Here is a 21,650-nt window from a genome sequence, read left to right as displayed (position 1 = left end):
CTTTCAGAAAAAAAGGAGAAACCCCCGCATGAGAGAATTTCTACAAATACTAAATAAATTAAATCTGAATAATTTCCGAAGAAAAAAATTCGCCAAATGTTTTTCCTTAAAAAAAGACTAAGGGATCAATAATTGCAGACGAAATTCTCTCGTTCGTTTTTACAGTAAAATAAACTTCTGGTCGGATTGTTGTTGCTGCAGCAGCTGGAGTAGAAGAAATTATCTCGTGTTCAACAACAATCGCTCGAGTTTTCAAGCGCCTTGTACCGCTGGCGCGGCGACGGCCCTGTACACGTATATCGTCAAAGTTTGCAGATTTCCTAACTTCTTTCCGCCTACGTTGCAACTCGTTCCTCGTTCTTTCTTTTTCATCCCTCGAAGTTCGAGAGGGCGAGATTAAGAAGTTCACGGAGAGAGGAAGTCGCGAAAGTTCCCAACAAACATAGATTACCGCGCTCGGCCGCATCAAAATATAAAGAAACGCAATGAATGGAAGAATAAAAAGAGTAGTGCTTGAGCTAATCATAAGATGTATCGATAAGTATAATTGGCCGAATTGAAAAGAGACACCCCCCCCCGCGTTTGTCGCGACATCGCGTTATTTATTATAAATATAAAAGCAGCTTTTATTACCGTTAGCACTTACGAAATTAAACTGCAGGCGATGTCTTAATACAATTTTACTTTGGCTTTCTCTCTCTCTTTCTCTTTCTCTCTCTCTCTCTCTCTCTCTCTCTCTCTCTCTCTCTCTCTCTCTCTCTCTCTCTCTCTCTCTCTAATATTAGAGAAAAATAACGTATTAATGCAATTAAGTCAAACTCGTTTATTGTTGCCGAGCGGAATAACGGGATAAGTACCGTCATTGGACATTAATTAAACTTAACAATTCCTATCTCGTACAAGACGTATAACATCTTCCTACCTTTTTACGGAGCACAATTAGTTTTCAAGTCACAATTAATAAAATAGGAATCCTTGAACAAGAGTAACGGAGATGCCAAGGCACAAAGAAATGTTAGACGAGAGCCACTCGGATAGGTTAATGAGGCGATCTCGCCGAGTCGGCGACACGAGAGGGGCACAATAATTGAAGGATACTCCAAATGATACTTTGATGACCGCATCCCTCTCACGGGTTTCCCCGCGGGAGCCGCTTTTTCATTGGAAGTGTGCTTCTTCAGCACGCACCTCCGCGGAAACGTATTTGTCTTCCCTCTCCTTGCAAACAGTAAATCGCTCTAGCAATGATAATAAAACGATGAGAGAGAGAGAGAGAGAGAGAGAGAGAGAGAGAAGTGAAAGAGAATAAAGTATATTGCGCTGGAAACTTCTTTTCCGTGGAAAATCGTATAATAACTAAAAAATACAGACATGCAGAAATAAGTAACAATAAGAAGAAAAATGCAGTACATGAGGTCCCCGATGTCCACTTGTCATTAAAAAGAAAACAATTGCATAAAAAAATAACAAATTCTAAAAATAAAAAAAAAATATAGGGGAGACCAGGGCAAACTCGACACGATTTTTTCAAAGGCAATTTTCAACAATTAATTAAAATTATCATTATAATAAATATTTCAAGCCAATTCAATAGTACATATTTAAAGAGTGTTCCTTCAGGTACAAAATTGCTTAAGAAAGTTTTGCTGTACATTGCTTAGTTTTGCCTCTAGGAAAAGAAAAGTGACGCAAAGACAAATTTTCAAATTGAAAAATTCCCGGGCAAACTCGACACTTTGCTTGATCGACACAATTTGATCTGGAACTTATTTTTTATTGTCTGAAACTAAACATACATTGGTTTTCGTGTATTTAGAAAGTGTAAAAATTCGGAATTAAGGAGGTTCGATGGCCACAACAAAATGCAGAGTTTTATGAAATTTTAATATGTTGTTCAGGAATGCAAAATAGAATGATGTGAATTTTTTAGGAATTTTTCACCGTCCCGTTTTAAAAAAAATCTACTCCAAAAACTTAAAAAGTACAATTTTTGGATTAGATTTTTTTCAAAACGGGACGGTAAAAAATTCCCAAAAAATTCACATAATTCTATTTTGCATTCCAAAACAACATATTAAAATTTCATGAAACTGGCTGCATTTTTAACATAGGTTTTTATGGGAAATGATATATTGCATATACCTTCAGAATGAAATAAGTGCAAGAAAAAATGCAAATGACAAGGAAAGAAACATATGCACATGTAACTTAATAATTTACAAATAAATGAGCGAAAGAAAGGGGAAAGTTACCGCACAGAAAAATTAATTATTAAAGCATAAATTGCTTGATTTTTCGTCTGCTAGACTGCCACGGTCGTGAACGACGTGAACAGCAGCACGCATTATACGCACGCGGCGACCAATCAGAGCAATCCCCTTCATTCCCACTACTTCAAACGCTAGTGCGCTGTTTCCAGAACCCCCGCGTCCCACTACTCCCTCCGATGAAGCCATCGAACCTCCTTAAGTAAAACAAACATTGGAAATAATGAGAACAAAAATTATTTAACATTCAATTATTTTCATCTAAACTATCATGTCTGAAAAACAATTTATGCAAGTAAATTCGCGTTAGACGTGCGCACACATTTGTCACAGGTCATATAGCTGCATGACAAGCAACGTTTGTTATTGGGAGCCGATAAAACGATGCGGTTTCGACTTTGCCCCGAATATCGTTTTTCACTTTTGTCACTCCAAAAATATAAAAATTTTAAAAATATACAAAAACTATTATCGGATTCATATAAAGCATCGAATTTCCCATCAAAATCACTTACTGGTAAATTCGCAATAAAAGAGTGCTCGATGAAAGAGTAGAAATTTTTGAGAGATCAGAAAAATTACTTTTTCCGTCAAAAACGCTTATATCGCGTTAAAAATTACACCATATCTCAGAATGTCAACAACTTCCGTTGATAATACTGGCACATAAAGACGCATTTACAGTAGGAAAGGCATGTTTCTACGATAGATTTAATGACAAAAAGCCTAATGTCAAGTTTACCCCGGTGTCGAGCTTTCCCCGATATAAAAGTATAATAACAATAAAATAGATGGAAAGAATTAAAACAAGAGGGAAACGAGATTCTATATATGACAGTTAAAACGTTTATAAATATTTTTCATTAAAGTAGGCATCTCGCTACGTGCTAGTCATGTGACTGTTTGTAGGTTTTTACGTTCAGAAATATTATATATTTCAAGCAATTTTTGCTAAGGGAAAAATAACTTTATGAATTATGATGTAAAATTTCATACGTGACAAAGTATGTTACTTTTTCCAAATTATGTGATTTTTTTCATTTGACTCCGTTTTGATCAGCTGATCATTTCGATTGAATTTTGACAATTAGTGAGAAAGGGTTTCAAAACGCATGACAGGGGTGTCAATCACTATCCAATTCGGCTAAGAAAGACGAGCCCCATAACCTGCAACTACGGTGATTAGCCAGCGGCGTTGCCAAGTCTTCCCAACCTCACCTCGACCAAAAAATGTCTGCTCGATTACCGCATTTTCACTAAAATAAACTAAAAAATTAGCAGCAAAATCTCCGGTAAACTATATATTTTATGGTTGCATCGGATTCTTCGAAATCTAATGTACAAAAAGCAATGTTTTTTCTCACTTCATCTAATCGAAAAATGCGAAAATATGTGATTGAAACCGTGATAGAGCCTTCTTTTTCTGGCCGTCTGTATGAAGTAATGCAAAATTTGTGATTTTCGAGATCGATTTTCTAGAGTAAATAGTCGGTAAGGAGCCACAGAAAAAATCGACTGCAAAGCTGATCATATAATTTGATATAAAATCCGAAATCGAAAACTTTATCTAATACATGCCCTGACAGACGACTACCTTAAGATTGCAAAAGCAATTCTCATTATTGTTAAATTACTCGCAAAAACGTACGTACGTTATCAATTTATGATAAAACCGTAATTGAGCGCAACTGCGAGCAAAATTCAATTCGGTAAAATCACAGCGTCGAAGAGCAAACAATTTCCTCTCGGTAACAGTTTTCCCTTCCTTTTTTCGCACGATTTCTCGCAAAAATTGCGAAGACACGTACAGTTTCGATACGATAGCGTGTAATCAACGAAGCGGATGTCATAGATGATACAAAGACAGAAAATTACGGTCCGTTTGCACCGATTCGCGTTTGCAAATGCATTTTTCTTCACGCACGAGAGGAGGAAAACGGAAAAAAAAACAAGCGGATGTGCTTTTCGGGAGAAGCAGGCGGCTCGCGTTTCCGGTGTAATCCGACGAAAAAGAATGAAGCTTGAGGGTAATGGAGAAAGACTCTGCTCGCTTTCATCCCTAGAAGGCGACGGTGCCGCGGCGCGGTGGGACGAGAACGGCCGATCTGTCGGAAACATCCGCTCGTTGGTTTTCAGAGGAAGAGAGAGAATGGATGAAACAATGCCGGCGACGCCACGACAAACGAAGAGAAAAATTCGGGCGCGAGTTTCACCGGGAATGCAAGCGGCAAGAGTGGATGCAGGTTCCCGTGGAAATGCGGTTCTGCGAGACTTCACTCAAGAAAATATATCGTCGAGAAATTCTTTGGACAAATGTTACAACCGACGGATTTATGAGTATGCATAAATTTGTACAATTATATAATAAATATTCTATACATGTACGGAATTTAAATTTTGGATAATAAACAAAGAATCCAGTATGTATAACTTTAAGAATATACTTCTAGATCTTTTACCATTTCTGTCATTTATAATAGAATACACTTTTACATAATTCTAAGACCGGTACTCATAGTCGGCTCTTATCATTTAAGATCGTCTTAAGTACAATCTTAAGATGCTACCCCCCCCCCCCCAATGTGCTTTGGCTCATGTGATTGCATGGTTCATAACATCTTAAGATTGTACTTAAGACGATCTTAAATATAAGATCCGAATATGAATACCGAACTAAGAACACAATTGTAATAATGTGACTAATACTCTTATTTTCTTGCCTTTTCCTCTGATTAGTTTCAGGAAAAAAATTGATGGAAGTAATTACTTCGATTATTCTAATAAAGTAAGATTCTTCTATTTTCAACCAATCTTGTTTTAAACTATTTTGATATTCTTGTACACGGCGAACAAAGCTCCATTTGTATATCATAAAGAACGCGAGACGTAGGGACGGCAGTACACAGGAAACGATTACGATTTTAAAATGACATGGTTATTTTGTCCTCAATTTTATAAGAACGTTTCATATCGACTATACAATTCGACTATATCTCGCGAACTGTCTGCCAGAGCTGCACGATTCCAAGTTTATCGAACGCAAACTTCAAAATTTCACCCTCTGTATGCTGTCTGTGCCAGCTGCTTCTATTCTTCGCTACTGAAATATAAAAGATATGTAAAATACATATATAAAATATATGTAAAAGATATGCAAAAGATATCGTAATTTCCATATATCACGTCGTTTATTATTATATAATAATTTCAACTTTAAAATAAACGACCGTTCCATTTTCTTACGAGATATATAGTGCTTTCTAGAATAAATAAAATAAATCATGTAATAATCTTTTTAAAATAAATCAACCATATCTCGCAAACAAAATCGATTCCAGATCCATCGAATGTGCGAAACTTGCGGCATTTGTAAGTACGCAATTCATCGCAACTCGCGGCGAATTTATCCGATTGGAAATATCGGGGAACGTAATTTTTTTAGCTAAACTTCTTGCACGGTTTGTCTTTCCTCTTTGTCTTTTCACGTTAATTGAAGAGAAAAAGAGAAAAGATGATCTGTGTAAAAAGTTCAGCTATAGAACAGACTTATAGTGAGACACTACCGTCGCACGAAGCGATAGCGAGACTCGTTCAAGCGAGCGAGTCAGCTGAGTATACGCGCTACTAAAAGCTACTATACGCGCATAGTAGGCACGACCTATCCCATTCTCTCCCTACTCTCACCCGTGACGCCTTCATTCATAAAACGAACACGCGCGCGTAATTTTGCGGATGCTGCTGTAACTTCGCGAAAAATTGACACGTGACGAAAATGGATCTCCTGGACTGGCGATCGCGGGTGCGGTTGTTAGTACCTCGGGGGGGTTTCAACTGTACTGTTCGCGGGTACTACAATGCATGAGTGATGGAACACAGGTCGCACACGGAGAAAGAAAACGAAACACGGACAATATTTGTATTTATACCATTTAATATTTACGACGATTGCAAGACTTTCTATGTAATGTGGACTCATAAAGGCTGAACGAATTCATGTATAATTAGTTCTCTTATTGAATTTTGCAGGTACTATCGTCCACATAAAGTTAAAGTTTCCTCGGTGCTTCGATTAACGTGAAACTGACATCCTCGAACAAATTAATTCAATAAACGAAAAACGTGCAAAATAATAATTCCGCCGCGAAAAATGATTATATCTGTAGTTTAGATTAGAGGTAAAGAATTGTATCTCCATTATTAGAAATTTAGAGAAAACATGATTTAAAGTTTATTATTTCTATGAAAATTTCTAATACTTTTTCTAAACAGTGTATCTTAGGAACTAGTAATAATGGACATAAGATCCTTCACTATTATATGTATAAGTTAAACTCTTGATCTATTGAAAAAAGTATTAACTCTATAATTCCAAAAATCGGAGATATTATTCTTTACCTTTAAAATATATAGATATAATCGGTTATGAGGGCAAGCAATTTCAAAACTACAGAGTCGAGGAAAACTGGGCACGTCCGATTAGAAGTTACTACAATGTGCAGAAACTTTCTTGTCATCTTAGTAACTCATCTCTTAAGTTGTAAAGTCCGCCTGTAGTTCCGGCCTAGCTCTTCTTTGCCAAAAGTAGAAAACACTTTTCGTTTATAATTCGAGAGAAGTCAAGCGAATCGCGATTCTTCGCGCGACGATTGTAATGCAAAATGCTGTTGTTGATTCCGCAACAGCATTTCCTTTTTTTTCACGTTTATTTCTCTCCGCACGGGTCACCACGTAATTTTTGCTGCGCTGCGCACAAATATTGATGCCGTAAACAATAGGAAATGGGGAAGCGAAGCGCGAACGAGTTGTATAGTCAAAAATAAAACGTAGGATAGGGATGCACGCGATCTATTTTGGGATTCCTTTCGCGCGTTGCTCGTAGTGTTCCCGTATCCCGGGCATATCTTTTTGGATTCACGCGCGCAAGCATCGGAGCATCGGCCGTCGTAAATATTTCGCGTGACGCACGTATCGTGTATTTTATTACCCCCTCACAAAAGTTACACCGACCAATTTTTGTATATGTGTAGAATCATTGCGCGTTTTATGGTTGAAAAAATTCTTCGAGAGGCCAGGTCGCTTTTGCAAGTGGGGTTTCAAAAGATATTGCATTCGCTTCCGAAGAGCGAATAAAATAAAATCGCTTTTCTTCTGTTATTATTCATACCCGAAAATGAAAGCAACTGAATTTTGCGACATATTATAGTGATTTTATGATTTTCCTGATATTATTGGGATATCTAATGTAATTCATATTATAGATACAATTTAAAAATTAAACAATTTTTTCTATAATTTTTATAAAAATTCTTGAAAAAAATAAAATGTCAAGATTTACAATCAAAAATTTACAATTTTAATTTAATTAAAGTTAATTTATAAATAAATTTGTTTATTTATTATATCTCTTTAAGTGTTTTTTTTATGATATTGAAACCAAAATCATCATTTTTTCTTCTGTTCTTTCTTTCTCTCTCTCTCTTTCTTTTTATTCTTAAGTTCGAGAATTGCTCATTCGAATATCGCGCCAATTTTCATCACCGCGGTGCATCAGTGTTCTGACATGTCGGTCGGAGCAGCGGCGAGCGCAACCAATAAGCGTGTCAGTGTGAGACGAAGACGACGCGCATCGAGGATCTCTCGCTTTAGTGCGGTCGTCAGTCCGCGTTGATCCGCGTTCATAACTTGGATCGTACCATCAATCGTGGAAGCGACGTTGCGTGCATCATACGAACCTCGAGATGGCCTCGATGAGTTGCTTTCTCTGCAGGCAACATTCCGAAGACGCGCAGAAGATACCGTCTGACATGTAAGACTCAAGTACGGCGCATGCGTGTGCGTATAATGTATGTACAATATGTGTGGATGTATAATAAAATGTATACGCGCATCTCGGTGCGCGCATGCGTAGTAACGTACCTCGATAGATATAGGTAATCTGAGAAGCTACCTTGTATTTAGACACAGATCAATAATGATGTATGAAATTTTGTATAGTAATATCCGATTTTGTCTTTGTAATCTTACGATTCGATATAAATTAAAAATAGCAGAGAGACAAACATCAGAAAGAGAAAAAAAAAGAGAAAAAGTTGTGCATGGAATTATCAGAGATGACGCAGCAATAACAATTCTCATTAAAGTCACTAGATCGGCCAGATGGCTCTGCCAAGGCCTGTATTTTTCTCAAATAAAAATAAATAAATAAAGTCACTAGATTATCTAGTGACTTTAAATTCTTACTAAAGTCTGACCATACGGTAGCTTTTGATTGGTTCGCCATTTCTTGGCAAAAGCAAGAGAAACAAAAAGAGAAAGAGATAGGAAAGAGACAAAGAAAGAGACGGAAAGAAAAAGAAAGTGACAGTGAATGTATATCCTTCTCCCTCGCAGAATTTTGCCAGAACTAAAAGTGGTGATCCCCTACGGTACGGTTGCCATATCTTTTTGGTCTAATAAACAAAATGTTTCGAGCTGTAAAGTGTTAGGTCGATTTCGACCAAACTCCGATTAACTTAATCAGCAATTAATTCATTGAGAACAGTATCTATATATTAAACAGAATAATAAATTTCTTTCGCCAGTATAGAATAACAATTCAAGTCATTTCTTTAAATCGACCGTGACTGGCAATATATAACGTCTTTCCGATATGAACATTAAAAAACTGTGAGCCAACTTGGTTTGTCAGACTCACACAGCACTTTTTCGGATCAATCATCGAGGCATTATTAATTTCGACCATAGGTTTTGGTCAGTTAATGTAATTTCTAAATTAAATAGTTTTAAATTTTTATTGCGAAAAATATTATCCCAGCCCGGGTTTGAACCTGGAACCTCCCGTATACCGTGCTGGTGTCGTGCCAATTCGACCACTGGGGCTGGGCTAATAATTTTCGCAATAAAAATTTAAAACTACTTAATTTAGAAATTACATCAACTGACCAAAACCCATGGTCGAAATTAATAATGCCTCGATGATTGATCCGAAAAAGTGCTGTGTGAATCTGACAAACCAAGTTGGCTCACAGTTTTTCAATGTTCATATTGGTAAGACGTTATATATTGCCAGTCACGGTCAATTTATAGAAATTATTTGAATTAGTATATTATTTTCTTGAATATAATTACAACGCTTTTTTCCGTTTAATGTATAGAAAAGAAAATTCAATTAGAAGTAACAAATTATGAAAGTTTTGCAGCAAACGATGGTTGAATTAATTATTAATTACTGATTAAATAAATCACAGTTTAATCGAAGTCACCTTCAAACATATCGAATCTGCTCAATCAAAAAATTTATTGTTGAATCGTCCCTAAAACTCATTTTTTCCCCTTTTTTAAAATAAAAATGTACTTTAATAATTTAATTAATTATTGTGAACAATAATAATAAATTTAACACGTCCGTTATACAATCAATTAGAAAAAAATCGTCATTTTACGGTTTGTACTGGATCTTTTGGTAGCCTAATAATAATATTGTGTGAATTTCGTACAATTTTTTCCAAGCTCAGTAAACTGCGCGCCGATTTCTTGTCGGTTTTTAAAACACACTTCCTAGTTAGAACAGTAAATCCAAATACTTAAATTGATAATCGATTTAAATTTTAATGCACCGATAAGCATTCTTATTAAATCATTGTAAAGAATTTATTGCGGATTTTGTAAACTTTCAAAATTATTAGTATTATATATAAAGTTGCTTCTATTCTCTATAATTTTAAACATTATACACGTTCAAATGTAATCCAAATAATTGTTGGTCGCCCTTCGTTCATAAATCTGCGCACAGAGTCGTTATAGATCACAATGTCGCGCATATAAAAATCTAAAGAAGCTTTAAAAAAGACCTAAAAAGAAAAAAATAAAAACACGAAACAATTTTTACGCCGTCACTCTCCGATCCTCAGATTTCCCGAGAACAAGAATCGCTGGAAGAAGTGGTTGGATGCGATCAACGAGACTAACAAGGACGTGCCCCCACAATTGTCACTGTGCTCGCGTCATTTCTCGCAAGCTTGCTCCGCAGGCTTCATTCTGATGGACAATGCCGTTCCGACTTTGGAATTGGCGCCAACTTCCTGCACCGACTCGATCGCGAAAGCCGCAGAAGTGGATCGATCATCACCGCAGAGTGGCGCAGAGAGAACCAGAAACCGAACGACCATCCTCGCCGATATTACGTTCGTTACCGTCGTCGATCAGAAGACCGACCATCACGAGGTAAGAAAATAATTGATCTTTGTAATTATTCGTAATTATTCGTCCAAAATAAAGTGACAATCGATCGACAATTTAAACAAATAGTTCCCTCTGGAACTTTTATTAAAATACACATCTCCTGAATCCTGATGGTATTTTAATTATATATAGGGCTTAACCGGAAAAACGCGCGAAAAAATGTACGGAATCGTAATTCGCGTTTAATCTCTCCTGAAATTAAATAAGCAATCTGATGATTGATCTCTGGTGCCGATCGTATCGTAATAATTTAGCTTCGAGATTTCCCGATATCGGCGATATCGTATGACAAGCGCGCTGCTCTCTTTTTCAAGGGGACGTCGTGTTCACATGTTGCCGAAGGAGGAGATGAAGGAACAGCCGATCAAGTATGTGCGCCAAGAGCGTTAACTGGGACGAGATCTCGAAAGTGCCGGCAGAGGCGAAGATCGTCTGAGAGGTAGCGATGGAGGAGCTGAAGGAGGACAACGATAAGATAAAGCATCTACAGGCACAAGTTCGCCAGCTTACCGTGACCGTCCAAAAACTCAAGAATGCACTGAAAACGCGAAAGAGGAGTGCGACCTCCGCCTTTCGTTACGTTTAGATAGATATCATTTGTACGTTTGTAAATTTAATAACAAAATATTTTTTAAATCTATCATTTTTGTAAGTTTTTCTAGATTACGTGAAATTGAAAAAAAACCCTTACAAATAATAAAATGTTTTGCAATTTCTTTTAAAACACGATGTTAATTACTTACGATTAAAGTAGAATTTTCTCTTTTTTGACGTTAAAAACTTTAAAACTTCATAAGAAACTTTGAAACTTCGATAATCATTTTTTTTTTCAATTTACAGATAGTTCTATCAGCCACTTTGACCTCTTTGTTAAATGTTAAAAATAACAATATAATTATTAAATATTAAATAATATGACTAGTCTAATTGAAATTTCTATTTTGCATCTGATTCTCGGACTTATTCTCGATTTATTTAATCGTGAAACGAATAACGAAACGGAACATCCAAACGGTAGCAAAAGCACCGCAATTACGCCGCGAGTAAGATCCCTTTTTCCATTATGGCGAACGAGACTAAGCTGATTCCCACTGTCGCGCTGTTTGCATTCGACAATGCGACGAGCAGAGAAGCGCGCCGCAGCGCAAAAGCAAATGCATCCGTCAATGGCCGATCCTTTCAGAGAAGACAAATGCGAGCCCTCGTTCGCATTCGCGCTCTCTCCTCCCCGTGCTACGCGGCGCATGTAATACGTTTACCACCGACAGCAACCGGGGAGAATGTACGGGACGAAACGGAGTAATCTAATAGAAATGGGAGGTCGCGGGTGAAAAACGAAGAACGATGCGCTAGCGAGACGTCTGTACAAAGGATGAAAGCGCTCGAGTCGTTTTTTAATCGTTATGTGAATTTATTTTCGGGCAAACCTATATACTTAATCGAAAAGTAATATACCGATATGGTAAAAATTAGATCATTAAATATTATTTCAAATTAAGATTAAATTAGACTTAAGTTAGACTGTACACTTTTTAAATTAAAGTAATATATCATCGCGATAATTATAGTAGCAAATTATAACTTGATACGTAAATAAATGTAGTAATTTTCCACAATATTGTCATCTACGATAAAAAGCTATTATTCTGAAGGATCGAATATAAGGAACCTTCGTGTTTTGTGATACTAAATAAACGTTTTTCGTAAGTAAAAATCACCTTTCCGCTACGTTGGCTCGCCTCTTGCACGGAATTTCCCAGATGCAACGCAGCACGAAACAACCGAGCGCGCGCGGAAAGATCAAGGCGGAAAGGATAACGCTGATAGACAGATAGAAAACGAGAATAACAAATAACAGGTAGAGGAGGTACAGGCAGGAGTAGAGGGGCGGGAAAATCAAAATACATATTCGCCATCCTCCGGAGAACCACCACCCCGGCAAAGCTCTGCCGCAGTACACTAAATCACCATCCCGATGGTACATTCTCCTGTACCCCGCGGGATGACGGGAGATGAATAGCGCGCGAAACCCGGTCATTCTTTATATTTTATTCACGTTTCATTTCACCCCCGGTCTCCGTGTAACCGAAAAGAGCGGACGGCCCGTAACGAAAGCGACAGTGCATCATCGTGCAAGATGCAGTCTCGCGTGTAGCTCGGAGATAGGTACGTATAGGACGATATATCGGCGATCTTTGTGTTTTTATTGTTTTCAAATAGACGGACCAATCGAATTTTTAATACTGTGTAATTAAGTAAATGAGTAAAAATATAATTTTTAGAGAATTTATTAAGACGCAATGACCATTATCGTAGTTGCTATCATTTATTGCGGGTTTTTAACGTGATATTCACGTGACTATTATAAAAATAGACAAGCGGGATTGGTGCTTTAAATTGCACTCGGAAATTCAGAAAGAATTTGAAAAATACAATGTTGCGAGTAATATAAGTAATAACGCGAGCTCAAAGGTAAAAGATAAGATTTAGAAAATCATATAAAACTTCTTGCAATATTTATTTCAAACGTCAAAAACCAGGAAATGCGGAACAAAACGAGTGCCAAGGAAATGTATATTTTTACCGCACGTACAACATATCTGCATTCCTTGTTTTACAACATTGCGTCATAAAGTCAGCCACGTAAAAACCAGCGGATCGAAGCTATTCTCTATTTCAAACGTCGCAACAGGCCGGAAGCTCGTTCGTGTTGTCCTTCTAGCAATTTTATTCCAACGATATAATATATAACATTTTTATCATCCGGCAGCTTTAAGCTCGCAGCACCGCTAAAAGTTAGAATGTACACCGAAGAGGAAAATTTTTACGTTTCTGCTTTGATATATTGGCAGACAGATCAGGAATTTTTATTTATTCGAATATTAATTTACTCAATAATATTTTTGTAATATTAATAAAACTTTAAAAGTATATATATATATATATATATATATATATATATATATATACATATATCTATACTTATATAAAATCCATACGGGTGGTGTATGTTTGAACGTTAATAACTTAAAAACTATTGGACCGAATTTTTACAACAAGTACATTAAATAGGGGTAGAATTTTCTGGAATGTGCTATAGGGTATGTATTCTTTTGTAACCGATTTTCTGGAAACCGATGTTTTTAATTTTTCTAATCCTTACGGGTAAAAGAATTAAAAAAATCGGTGTCCAGAAAACAGATAACAAAAAACTATACACCCTATAGCACTCCCCGGAAAATTCTACCCCTATTTTATATGTTTTTAATACAAATTCGGTCCAATAATTTTTAAGTTAAAAACGTTCAAACATATACCACCCGTAAGAATTAGAAAAATAAAAAAAAAACGTTATTAACTTAAAAACTATTGGACCGAATTTATATTAGAACCATATAAAATAGGGGTAGAATTTTCCGGCGAGTGCTATAGAGTGTATAGTTTTTCATTATCTATTTTCTGGAAACCCATTTTTTTAATTTTTTTAATTCTTACAAGTGGTGTATGTTTGAATGTTTTTAACTTAAAAACTATTGGACCGAATTTGTATTATAACAATATAAAATAGGGGTAGAATTTTCCGGAGAGTGCTACAAAGTGTATAATTTTTCGTTACCGATCTTCTGGAAACCGGTTTTTCTAATTTTTCTAATTCTTACGCGAAATAATTGACCGAATCTCAAAGAATTATATATGAAACAGGGATAGAATTTTCCGGGGAGTGATATAAAATGTATAATTTTTTGTTTCTGATTTTTTTGGAAAATGGTACCAAAATTTTTTCCAATTTTTTGGGAATTAATTGCCCGAATTTCAAAGAATTGAATTTTGTGATATAAAGTGTATAACTTTTCGTTACTGATCTTTTTGGAAATTGTTATCAGAAATTTTATGAATTTTTCGGGAAATAATTGATTAAATCTTAAAGAATTGTATATAAAACAGAGGTAGAATTTCTCGGAAAGTGTTATAAACTGTATTAGTTTTTCGTTACTGATCTTTCAAAAAGTTTATTAATTTTTAGAGGATGGGTTTAATTGCCACGATGTGTATTATTTTTCGATAACAATTTATTTTTTTATGTAGAATAAGTTGTTTATTTCACATATTATATGTGAACAGAGTCACTTCAATTCGTGGCTTTTGTGACTGTCGCGAGTGATAGAAAAGTTATTGGGGTTTTCTTGCAATAACCTGCAGTTAAAACGAGAGAAACAACTTATTCGATTTTTATATAAATAAGATTATCATTAAAAATTTGGATTAATGAAAAGAAAAATTTCCAAGAAATAATTTACACAAAAAAGAATGACGCCAAAATTTTGATAAAATATGTGTGTAAAATAATCCAATTTTTTATGAGAGGGAGAGAGAGAGGGAGAGAGAAAGAGAGAGAGAGAGAGAGAGAGAGAGAGATTATTTGCGTGTATTATTACACATGTCCTCCGGGGCGAAGCCCAGGTAACCAGCTAGTATATATATATATATATATATATATATATATATATATATATATATATATAAGATTGGAGGTAAAATAAGATTGACATTTAAAATAAGATCCTAGAAACTCGCGAAGAGAATTTCTCGGTTGTTGTTTATTCTGTGAAGCAAAGAAAAATACTCGAACAATGGGCTCTCGCGCGTTTACTTTTCGTTTACGCGCTTTCTGTGCGTCCCTACATTTTTCAGCATTTTCACAGGCCTCACAGGTGTGCATTAAACGCCGTAGGGATGCTATGACAACCAAGTATTCGGCGGGCGCAACTGCGTTTCGCTATGCGGCGTGGCGGCTGACTATCATCGAACGAGTTTGCTACTGAAAGGTCAACTTTACCCCGTCGCCGGACTATAAAGTGCCCTATCTACTGCGAAACTGTACTGCGAGATATAGATCCTTGCTCGAAATTCAAATTTTCGATGTAGCTGGCGCACCGATGCCCGGTATAATCTCGATTAAAGAGCCAGGGTGTCTCAACCTCGACCTACCCTCCTGTTTTCATTTCACTTTGCAGCATGTCGCATATATTTCACAGCAAGTTCGGAGTACGGTTCTCGCTCTAATAAAGATTGATAAAAAAAAAAGATAATTTTAAAAGGAATAATTCTATTTACAGTTTCAACGCGTATTTAGGTAACAATGTATATCACTCCGACATTCTCGACACCCCGTATAACGGACGGTAGATTTTCGCGTGCTGTTTGGCTGGGTGAATATAACTAAGCTGTTTCCCATGACTGCGCGATTAAAGCAATTTCGACGTGCTCAAGTTGTGATTCCGTTTTGCGCGCGACAAAATCACGCGGGGTAATTCCAACAATGGGAACGTACGTAACGCGATATAGCTCAGCATCGAACATATTTCGCGCTTAACTTTAGCATAGGCGAAGTTGCCAAGATTGTCGTTGACTATATATATATATATATATATATATATATATATATATATTTTTTTTTAGTTCTAAAGTGAATGCGCATATATATATATATATATATATATATATATATATGCGCATTCACTTTAGAACTAAAAATTCCTGCTTAAAAAATATAATTTAATATATTTTTTACTTAATTTTATTTTATTCTTCTCGAAATATGCGTATAATTTGCAATAATTAAATAAAGGCATCTTCCCCACAAGCACGTGGACTATGATCGTTCTTTCTCAGCACGATATCTTTCGACCTTATTCCAATGAATATAATTGTACTTGCTCGAGACAGATAAGAATTATCAAAGTTTTTTGAAAATGTCACAAGATACGGTGATCAGATAAAGACAAAAAGACTTTGATCGTTCTTTCCCTGTACCCTTCAAATGAATATTGTTCAATTATATATATATATAAGTGCGTCTTTAAAATTTATTCAATTTTAGAAAAAAAATGCCTAATATTTTTCTTTGACAAAATATTAAAACCGGAGGCTGGAGAAACTTGACCGGGAAATTTATATCGTCCATTACAGGTCCTACCTTCGCCAAATTACTCTGTACGTGCCTTTATACTCTCACCAGGCTTACCGGGACATAAAAAACAAACAACTTTTCTAATATACTCGATTGCCGGCCGACACGCCAAGCGTTATGTCGCGCATTACGAGCCCGAGCCGACTGCAACGGTATCGCCTTAAGGAGGCTCTTACCTCGATCATAAAACGACAGATCTTTATGAAATTAAATTATGTTGTAAAGTAAACCACAACAAACCGATGCCCAAAACTTTAGCATAGGTTGACGATAAAAATTTTAAAAATATCAGTATTGAAATTCGCATTTTTAACACAGGGCATATGGTAAACACTAAAATTTTTACCGGAAGTGATGTATTTTCTTGGCAAGTTTGCGAGCCAGGTAAACAAAAAACTAAGGAATTGTCGTTAAAATAATAATCTTTCTAATAATAAGAAGAAAACTTGGTGTTGACGATGAGTTATAAAAGATATTGTAGTTTTAATATAATATGACGTACGACAGGTTAGGCGAATGATCTTCCGAGTGTCAAAATCGCGCGAAGTTTCAAATGTTGTATTACAAATGTTGTATTAATCCTCTGCATGCAAACATTCCGGAGAATTGTTTTGTACCTATATAAACAATAAGTTTCAATTATTTGCCAATCAAATCTTGAAAATCAAAAAGTAAACAATGTTAATTATTCTTTCTAACCCCACTTGCACATGTCTTTTCTCTGCGCTGTATGGTAGCGGCATAATTATTCTCTCGCGCATTGACAACCTTTATTTTCGAGAATTTTCCTTTCATTTTCCCTCTCAGCATTCTCACGTTATATCTTTCTTTTAGCTCCATCTCTTCATCGCATCAATCGCTACAAAGCTACACGGCTACACCTCACTTAGCTGCAGACTGCTGCAGACGACGTTGTAACACGCGCATGTTATTATTTTGCTCTTTAGCACTGACGTAGTCAACTGACTTTATTGTATAAATTTTAATATTTACACTAATAGAACATATAACTTACTATTACACTATGTAAAAATTATTATTCATTTTTTTTATTTAATTTTCCGATAATTTTATAACCAATTATTAATGATAATTTTTCAGTTGCTACATTGATTAGAGCAGCCGGGTAAGAGCCTCCTTAATGCCCGAGGTTATCCCGCCCACACAGCGTGCTTAAAATTCCGAAATTGAAACACTGCACGAGCGGCGCTCGCCCGCCTCTCGCGCTACGCCGCGATCCCACGCCGATAACGCGCGCTATAAATCTCGCCTGGTACTATATCGCCGCTCGCCGAAAGTTTTACGATCGAGATGAACCGCTCGCACATCCCGCTCGTTCGATTCACACCGCGTGAATACGAAGACATTCTCGAGAATGAGGCTGCGAAGCCGCGGACGAATACTAATCGTGCGGCACGACGGGGATAACTCCCGCTCCTGTTTCCGTTTGTTTTTGCTTCGCAAAGACTAACAGCTAGTAAAATTAATGTAACATTAATATTTGAATCTTTCTCAAAGCTTATAATGAAATTTTTTCTTCAGTATTACAGTTCATTATAATTAATTATGATTATATTCACTTTTAATAACTTTGGCTTTTCTGTTTTCGTTTTTTAAATTCATAATTAACAGTATTAGCAATAATAATTTGGCAATATTAATGCGATACAGTTTATCGTAATTTTCTTTCCTTCGCATTCAATTTTACTTTTTAAAGTGTTATTTTAACTTAATCCCATCAGGGTTTTTTCTCTTGTTCTCGGATCTCCACAATTTACGCGACTCAAATTTAATACCAATTTATAATACTTAAACGAGCATTATAGCAAGTATTAACGCGGCGAAGGAAAACAACTTACCGTACATCTGCTGAATCCCGTGGCGGTCGTCCTCCGGCAGCTCGTAGTTGGGGCTCAGTCCCTGGTACCAGGGATACATGAGGGCACCTTGGACTGAGCTGTGCGCCAATCCCAGGGAATGGCCGAATTCATGAGCGGCCACCGCGAACAGGCTGGTGCCTGAAAGAAGCGCAGAAATATATTCAAGATCTCGGCGGCGAGCCCGTCTTTATCCGCGCACGGTGCACCTCGCTTTATGTCAACCGCAATACTTGCGGGTATGCGAGACAAGAGTTGCATACAGATTCGCGAGGCTCATGATTTCTTTATATACATTGCATATCTCGCAAATATTTCGCAAAGGTAGAAACGCAACATGGCGAACGTTATTTTATTAAAGCAAGATTGGTTGGTTATACGAAACAATTGAAATTGTCTATTATATGTATATCAGTGTAATTTATTTAATGTATTACTCTCTTTTTCTTGTTCTTGTTTGAAATATACACATTTATCACAAAATATTTATCAAATTAAAAACTTGGAAGCACGGTTCCCTATATTAGTGTAATTAGATAAAATTAGTGGATAAAATTAATTGGAGTACATTTTTCGCGTTCTCATTTTTAATGAATTAAGAACAAAACAGTAGCTTCTTAATAAAAATATATAAATCGATTACAATCTAATATCTCAGTTTTCTATTTTTTTGGGGAAAAAAAACTGCCCATTTTTTTGAAAGATAAAATAATATTTGATGGTGCAGCCCTTTATAAAACTATTCAAATAGTAATATTTGTCTAAAACTTAATTTTATCAATCGCGGATTAACTTTTAACTAATTTTTAAAACTAAAAAAAGATAAAAAGCAAGTTAAACCAAAATTAAAGTTAATCTACATTAGTAAAAATAAACTTGCATTTATTTTTAATCAACTTGGACGCAATGTCCTTTTAAATATGTATTTTTTGTAAAAAGTGCTCAACATTTTTTTATCCTTGATATCTTCATCCTTATTTTTTACGGTCTCCAAAGATATCGTCATGGTATATAAAGAAAAGCGTAACAAAATTTTTTCGCGTTCGCGTGCCGAGTTTTCCGGGCAACTCCATCGGGAATTGCTGCCGCCGCCACCGCCGCGGAATCTCCGCCTTCATTTCGTTTCGTTTCGCTTCGCTCCGATTCGATTTCGACCCGCATCGAGAAACTACTTTCCCAGATATGGGTTAGGACCGTAAAGCGATCGCCGATTCGAGGAGGGAGGGTTACTGTCGCCGGAAAAATTAATAGTATAGCGAATCGTTGCTTGTATCGCAGAGAAAAATCCGCGGTATCTTGATACTTGATACCGAAATTTCGCGAGAAATCTCCAGCCATACCATACATTTTGCATAAAATTCAGTTGTCATAAAAAACCTGTGAGTGCATACAACATTATTACAAATTATAATTTATTACAAAAGAAAAAACCTAAAAGATTATAAAATATATTTACATAAAAATATATATGAAATTTCTGTATATATAACATAAAAAATTATGTATATGTATATATTTAAAAAATTCAGCAAAGATTTTTAAAATTCATCCAAGAGCGATAAAAATTTACAACACTTCTCTTTCTAATTTTTCCGTAAAAGATCTCAAACATTTGTCAAAGATCCAGTAGAAGCTGTTATATGTCCCGAGATACCTTCATTCATTCAAGCGCAGTATGAACATAAAGTCCCATTGGCGATACAAAGCGATAATAAACGTATAAAACGTATAAAACGTAGATAAAGGTGTTTACGAATTACTGAGGATACCCATTCGCGATCTTTTGTTCTCATCGCGCGAGCTTATGAAACGTGGAGCGATAAAATGAAGCTATACAATCGCTCGAAAACTACGCGCATTTATCGTCCATCATCGAGCTGGCTTATGCATCACGTTATCCTAGAATCGCGTCAAGACATTTAACTGAAATACCGAAATAGTAGTGGGCGACGCGAGTATACGTTATAACAATGCAACGAGAAAACTTTCGTTATATACCGGGGAGAGAGATACGGTCTTCTTTTTCTTGGGTCATACCATATTCGTCTCTCGCGAGTTAAACGAGCAGAGAGACGTGACTAAAGACAAGACAACGAGTCTTCCATGTCGCACAAACTTCTAACATGTGCCAGAATGAATTATTTAACATTTTATACAATATATAGCTTTGTTAAAGTTAACCGATAAACGCCCGCGAATAAAAGTATTACAAAAGAAACATTCTTAGCTATCTTTTTTCATTCATGAAAAAGGAAAGATGTTTTTATTGCTTTATGTACTCTTCGTAAAAATCGAAGAATGAAATATTACTCAAAACGAGAGAAATAGTGTAACAAAAAGTGAAAATTGAGCCTGCGTGCATTTTGAGTAATTCGCCACTCTAAAAAAGAGTAAAAATGCGCTCTATAAATCGGAGTAAAATCGCACTCCATTTGAGTGAAAGGGCACTCTTTTCAAGTATAATATAGATAAGTATCCATATAGAAGTGAATTATGCGATGGTCTACAATTTTAAATGCGATAGTCTACGATGTTTCGAGATAAGTATATTCTTATTTTTTATTTGCCACTTTCATTGTGAACTCTCGACTCTGTTGCGCGAACAGTCGAAAACCATTAGCCTGAATGATCGTCGTAAGTGGTAGCGCCCTCTACACGTCAACGCACAACGGTTAATAACTCTTAGGCAAACGTAATTAAAGGCGAAGTGGCCGTCGCTTTAAATTAATTCCGTTTGAGAGAGAGAGAGAGAGAGAGAGAGAGAGAGAGAGAGAGAGAGAGAGAGAGAAGGAGGGCGATACAGAGAGAACAAATGTAACCAATTTACCAGCAACGTCCAACCGCAGTTATGTCAGTTATGAATTGCTAATGTCGCGTTGCTAATGTCACGTTCCCACAAGCGGATTCTGTCGCGCTGTCTTCGCAAATAGCGAGAAACTGAGACGCGATGGTGTGGCGAATCACGTTGCGGTAATAGAACATCCCGCGAGAGAAAGAGAGTGTGGGTTTGTTCTACGTACGGAGATCATTAGCGACGATCCGACCAAACGTGGTGCGCTAATCGTTTCGATCCCGATTTGATTTCATCTTTCCATTATAACATCTCCCCTCTTCTTTGCAAGCACTTTAGTTCTCTTAGTTTCAATTTTAGTTCTAGTAATTACAGCGCCTGTGAAAGACGCGCGTGGATTTTACAGAATTCTTCGTGAATCTCGTGAATCTCGCGAATTAGAACTGGGAACAAAAAGAGAGCGAGAGAAAGAGAGAGGGAAACGAAGAGAATGCATACAAAAA

At 36.3% G+C, this 21,650-nt stretch overlaps 1 protein-coding gene and 1 pseudogene across 5 annotated transcripts in view; one reads left to right on the top strand and one right to left on the bottom strand.

Annotated features, from left to right (window-relative positions):
* Mmp2 (Matrix metalloproteinase 2) overlaps window positions 1-21,650 on the bottom strand; it is a 234,661-nt gene that overhangs the window by 20,369 nt on the left and 192,642 nt on the right. For all 4 annotated transcript variants that reach the window (XM_077417229.1, XM_077417228.1, XM_077417230.1 and 1 more), the window contains one exon: window positions 18,339-18,497. In XM_077417229.1, the coding sequence (XP_077273355.1) occupies window positions 18,339-18,497 (159 nt within the window). The remainder of the gene's footprint in view (window positions 1-18,338; window positions 18,498-21,650) is intronic.
* On the top strand, window positions 7,822-11,148 carry LOC143903555 (uncharacterized; annotated as a pseudogene). Its single transcript, XR_013258746.1, has 3 exons — window positions 7,822-8,073; window positions 10,178-10,490; window positions 10,823-11,148. The product of XR_013258746.1 is annotated as an uncharacterized LOC143903555 (transcript).

This window comes from Temnothorax americanus, unplaced genomic scaffold (assembly GCF_048541705.1).
Source record: "Temnothorax americanus isolate GAGA-0224 unplaced genomic scaffold, ASM4854170v1 Scaffold48, whole genome shotgun sequence".
Taxonomy (NCBI): Eukaryota; Metazoa; Arthropoda; class Insecta; order Hymenoptera; family Formicidae; genus Temnothorax; species Temnothorax americanus.
Note: the sequence above shows the minus strand (reverse complement) of the source record. Positions and strands in the feature narration are given on the sequence as shown.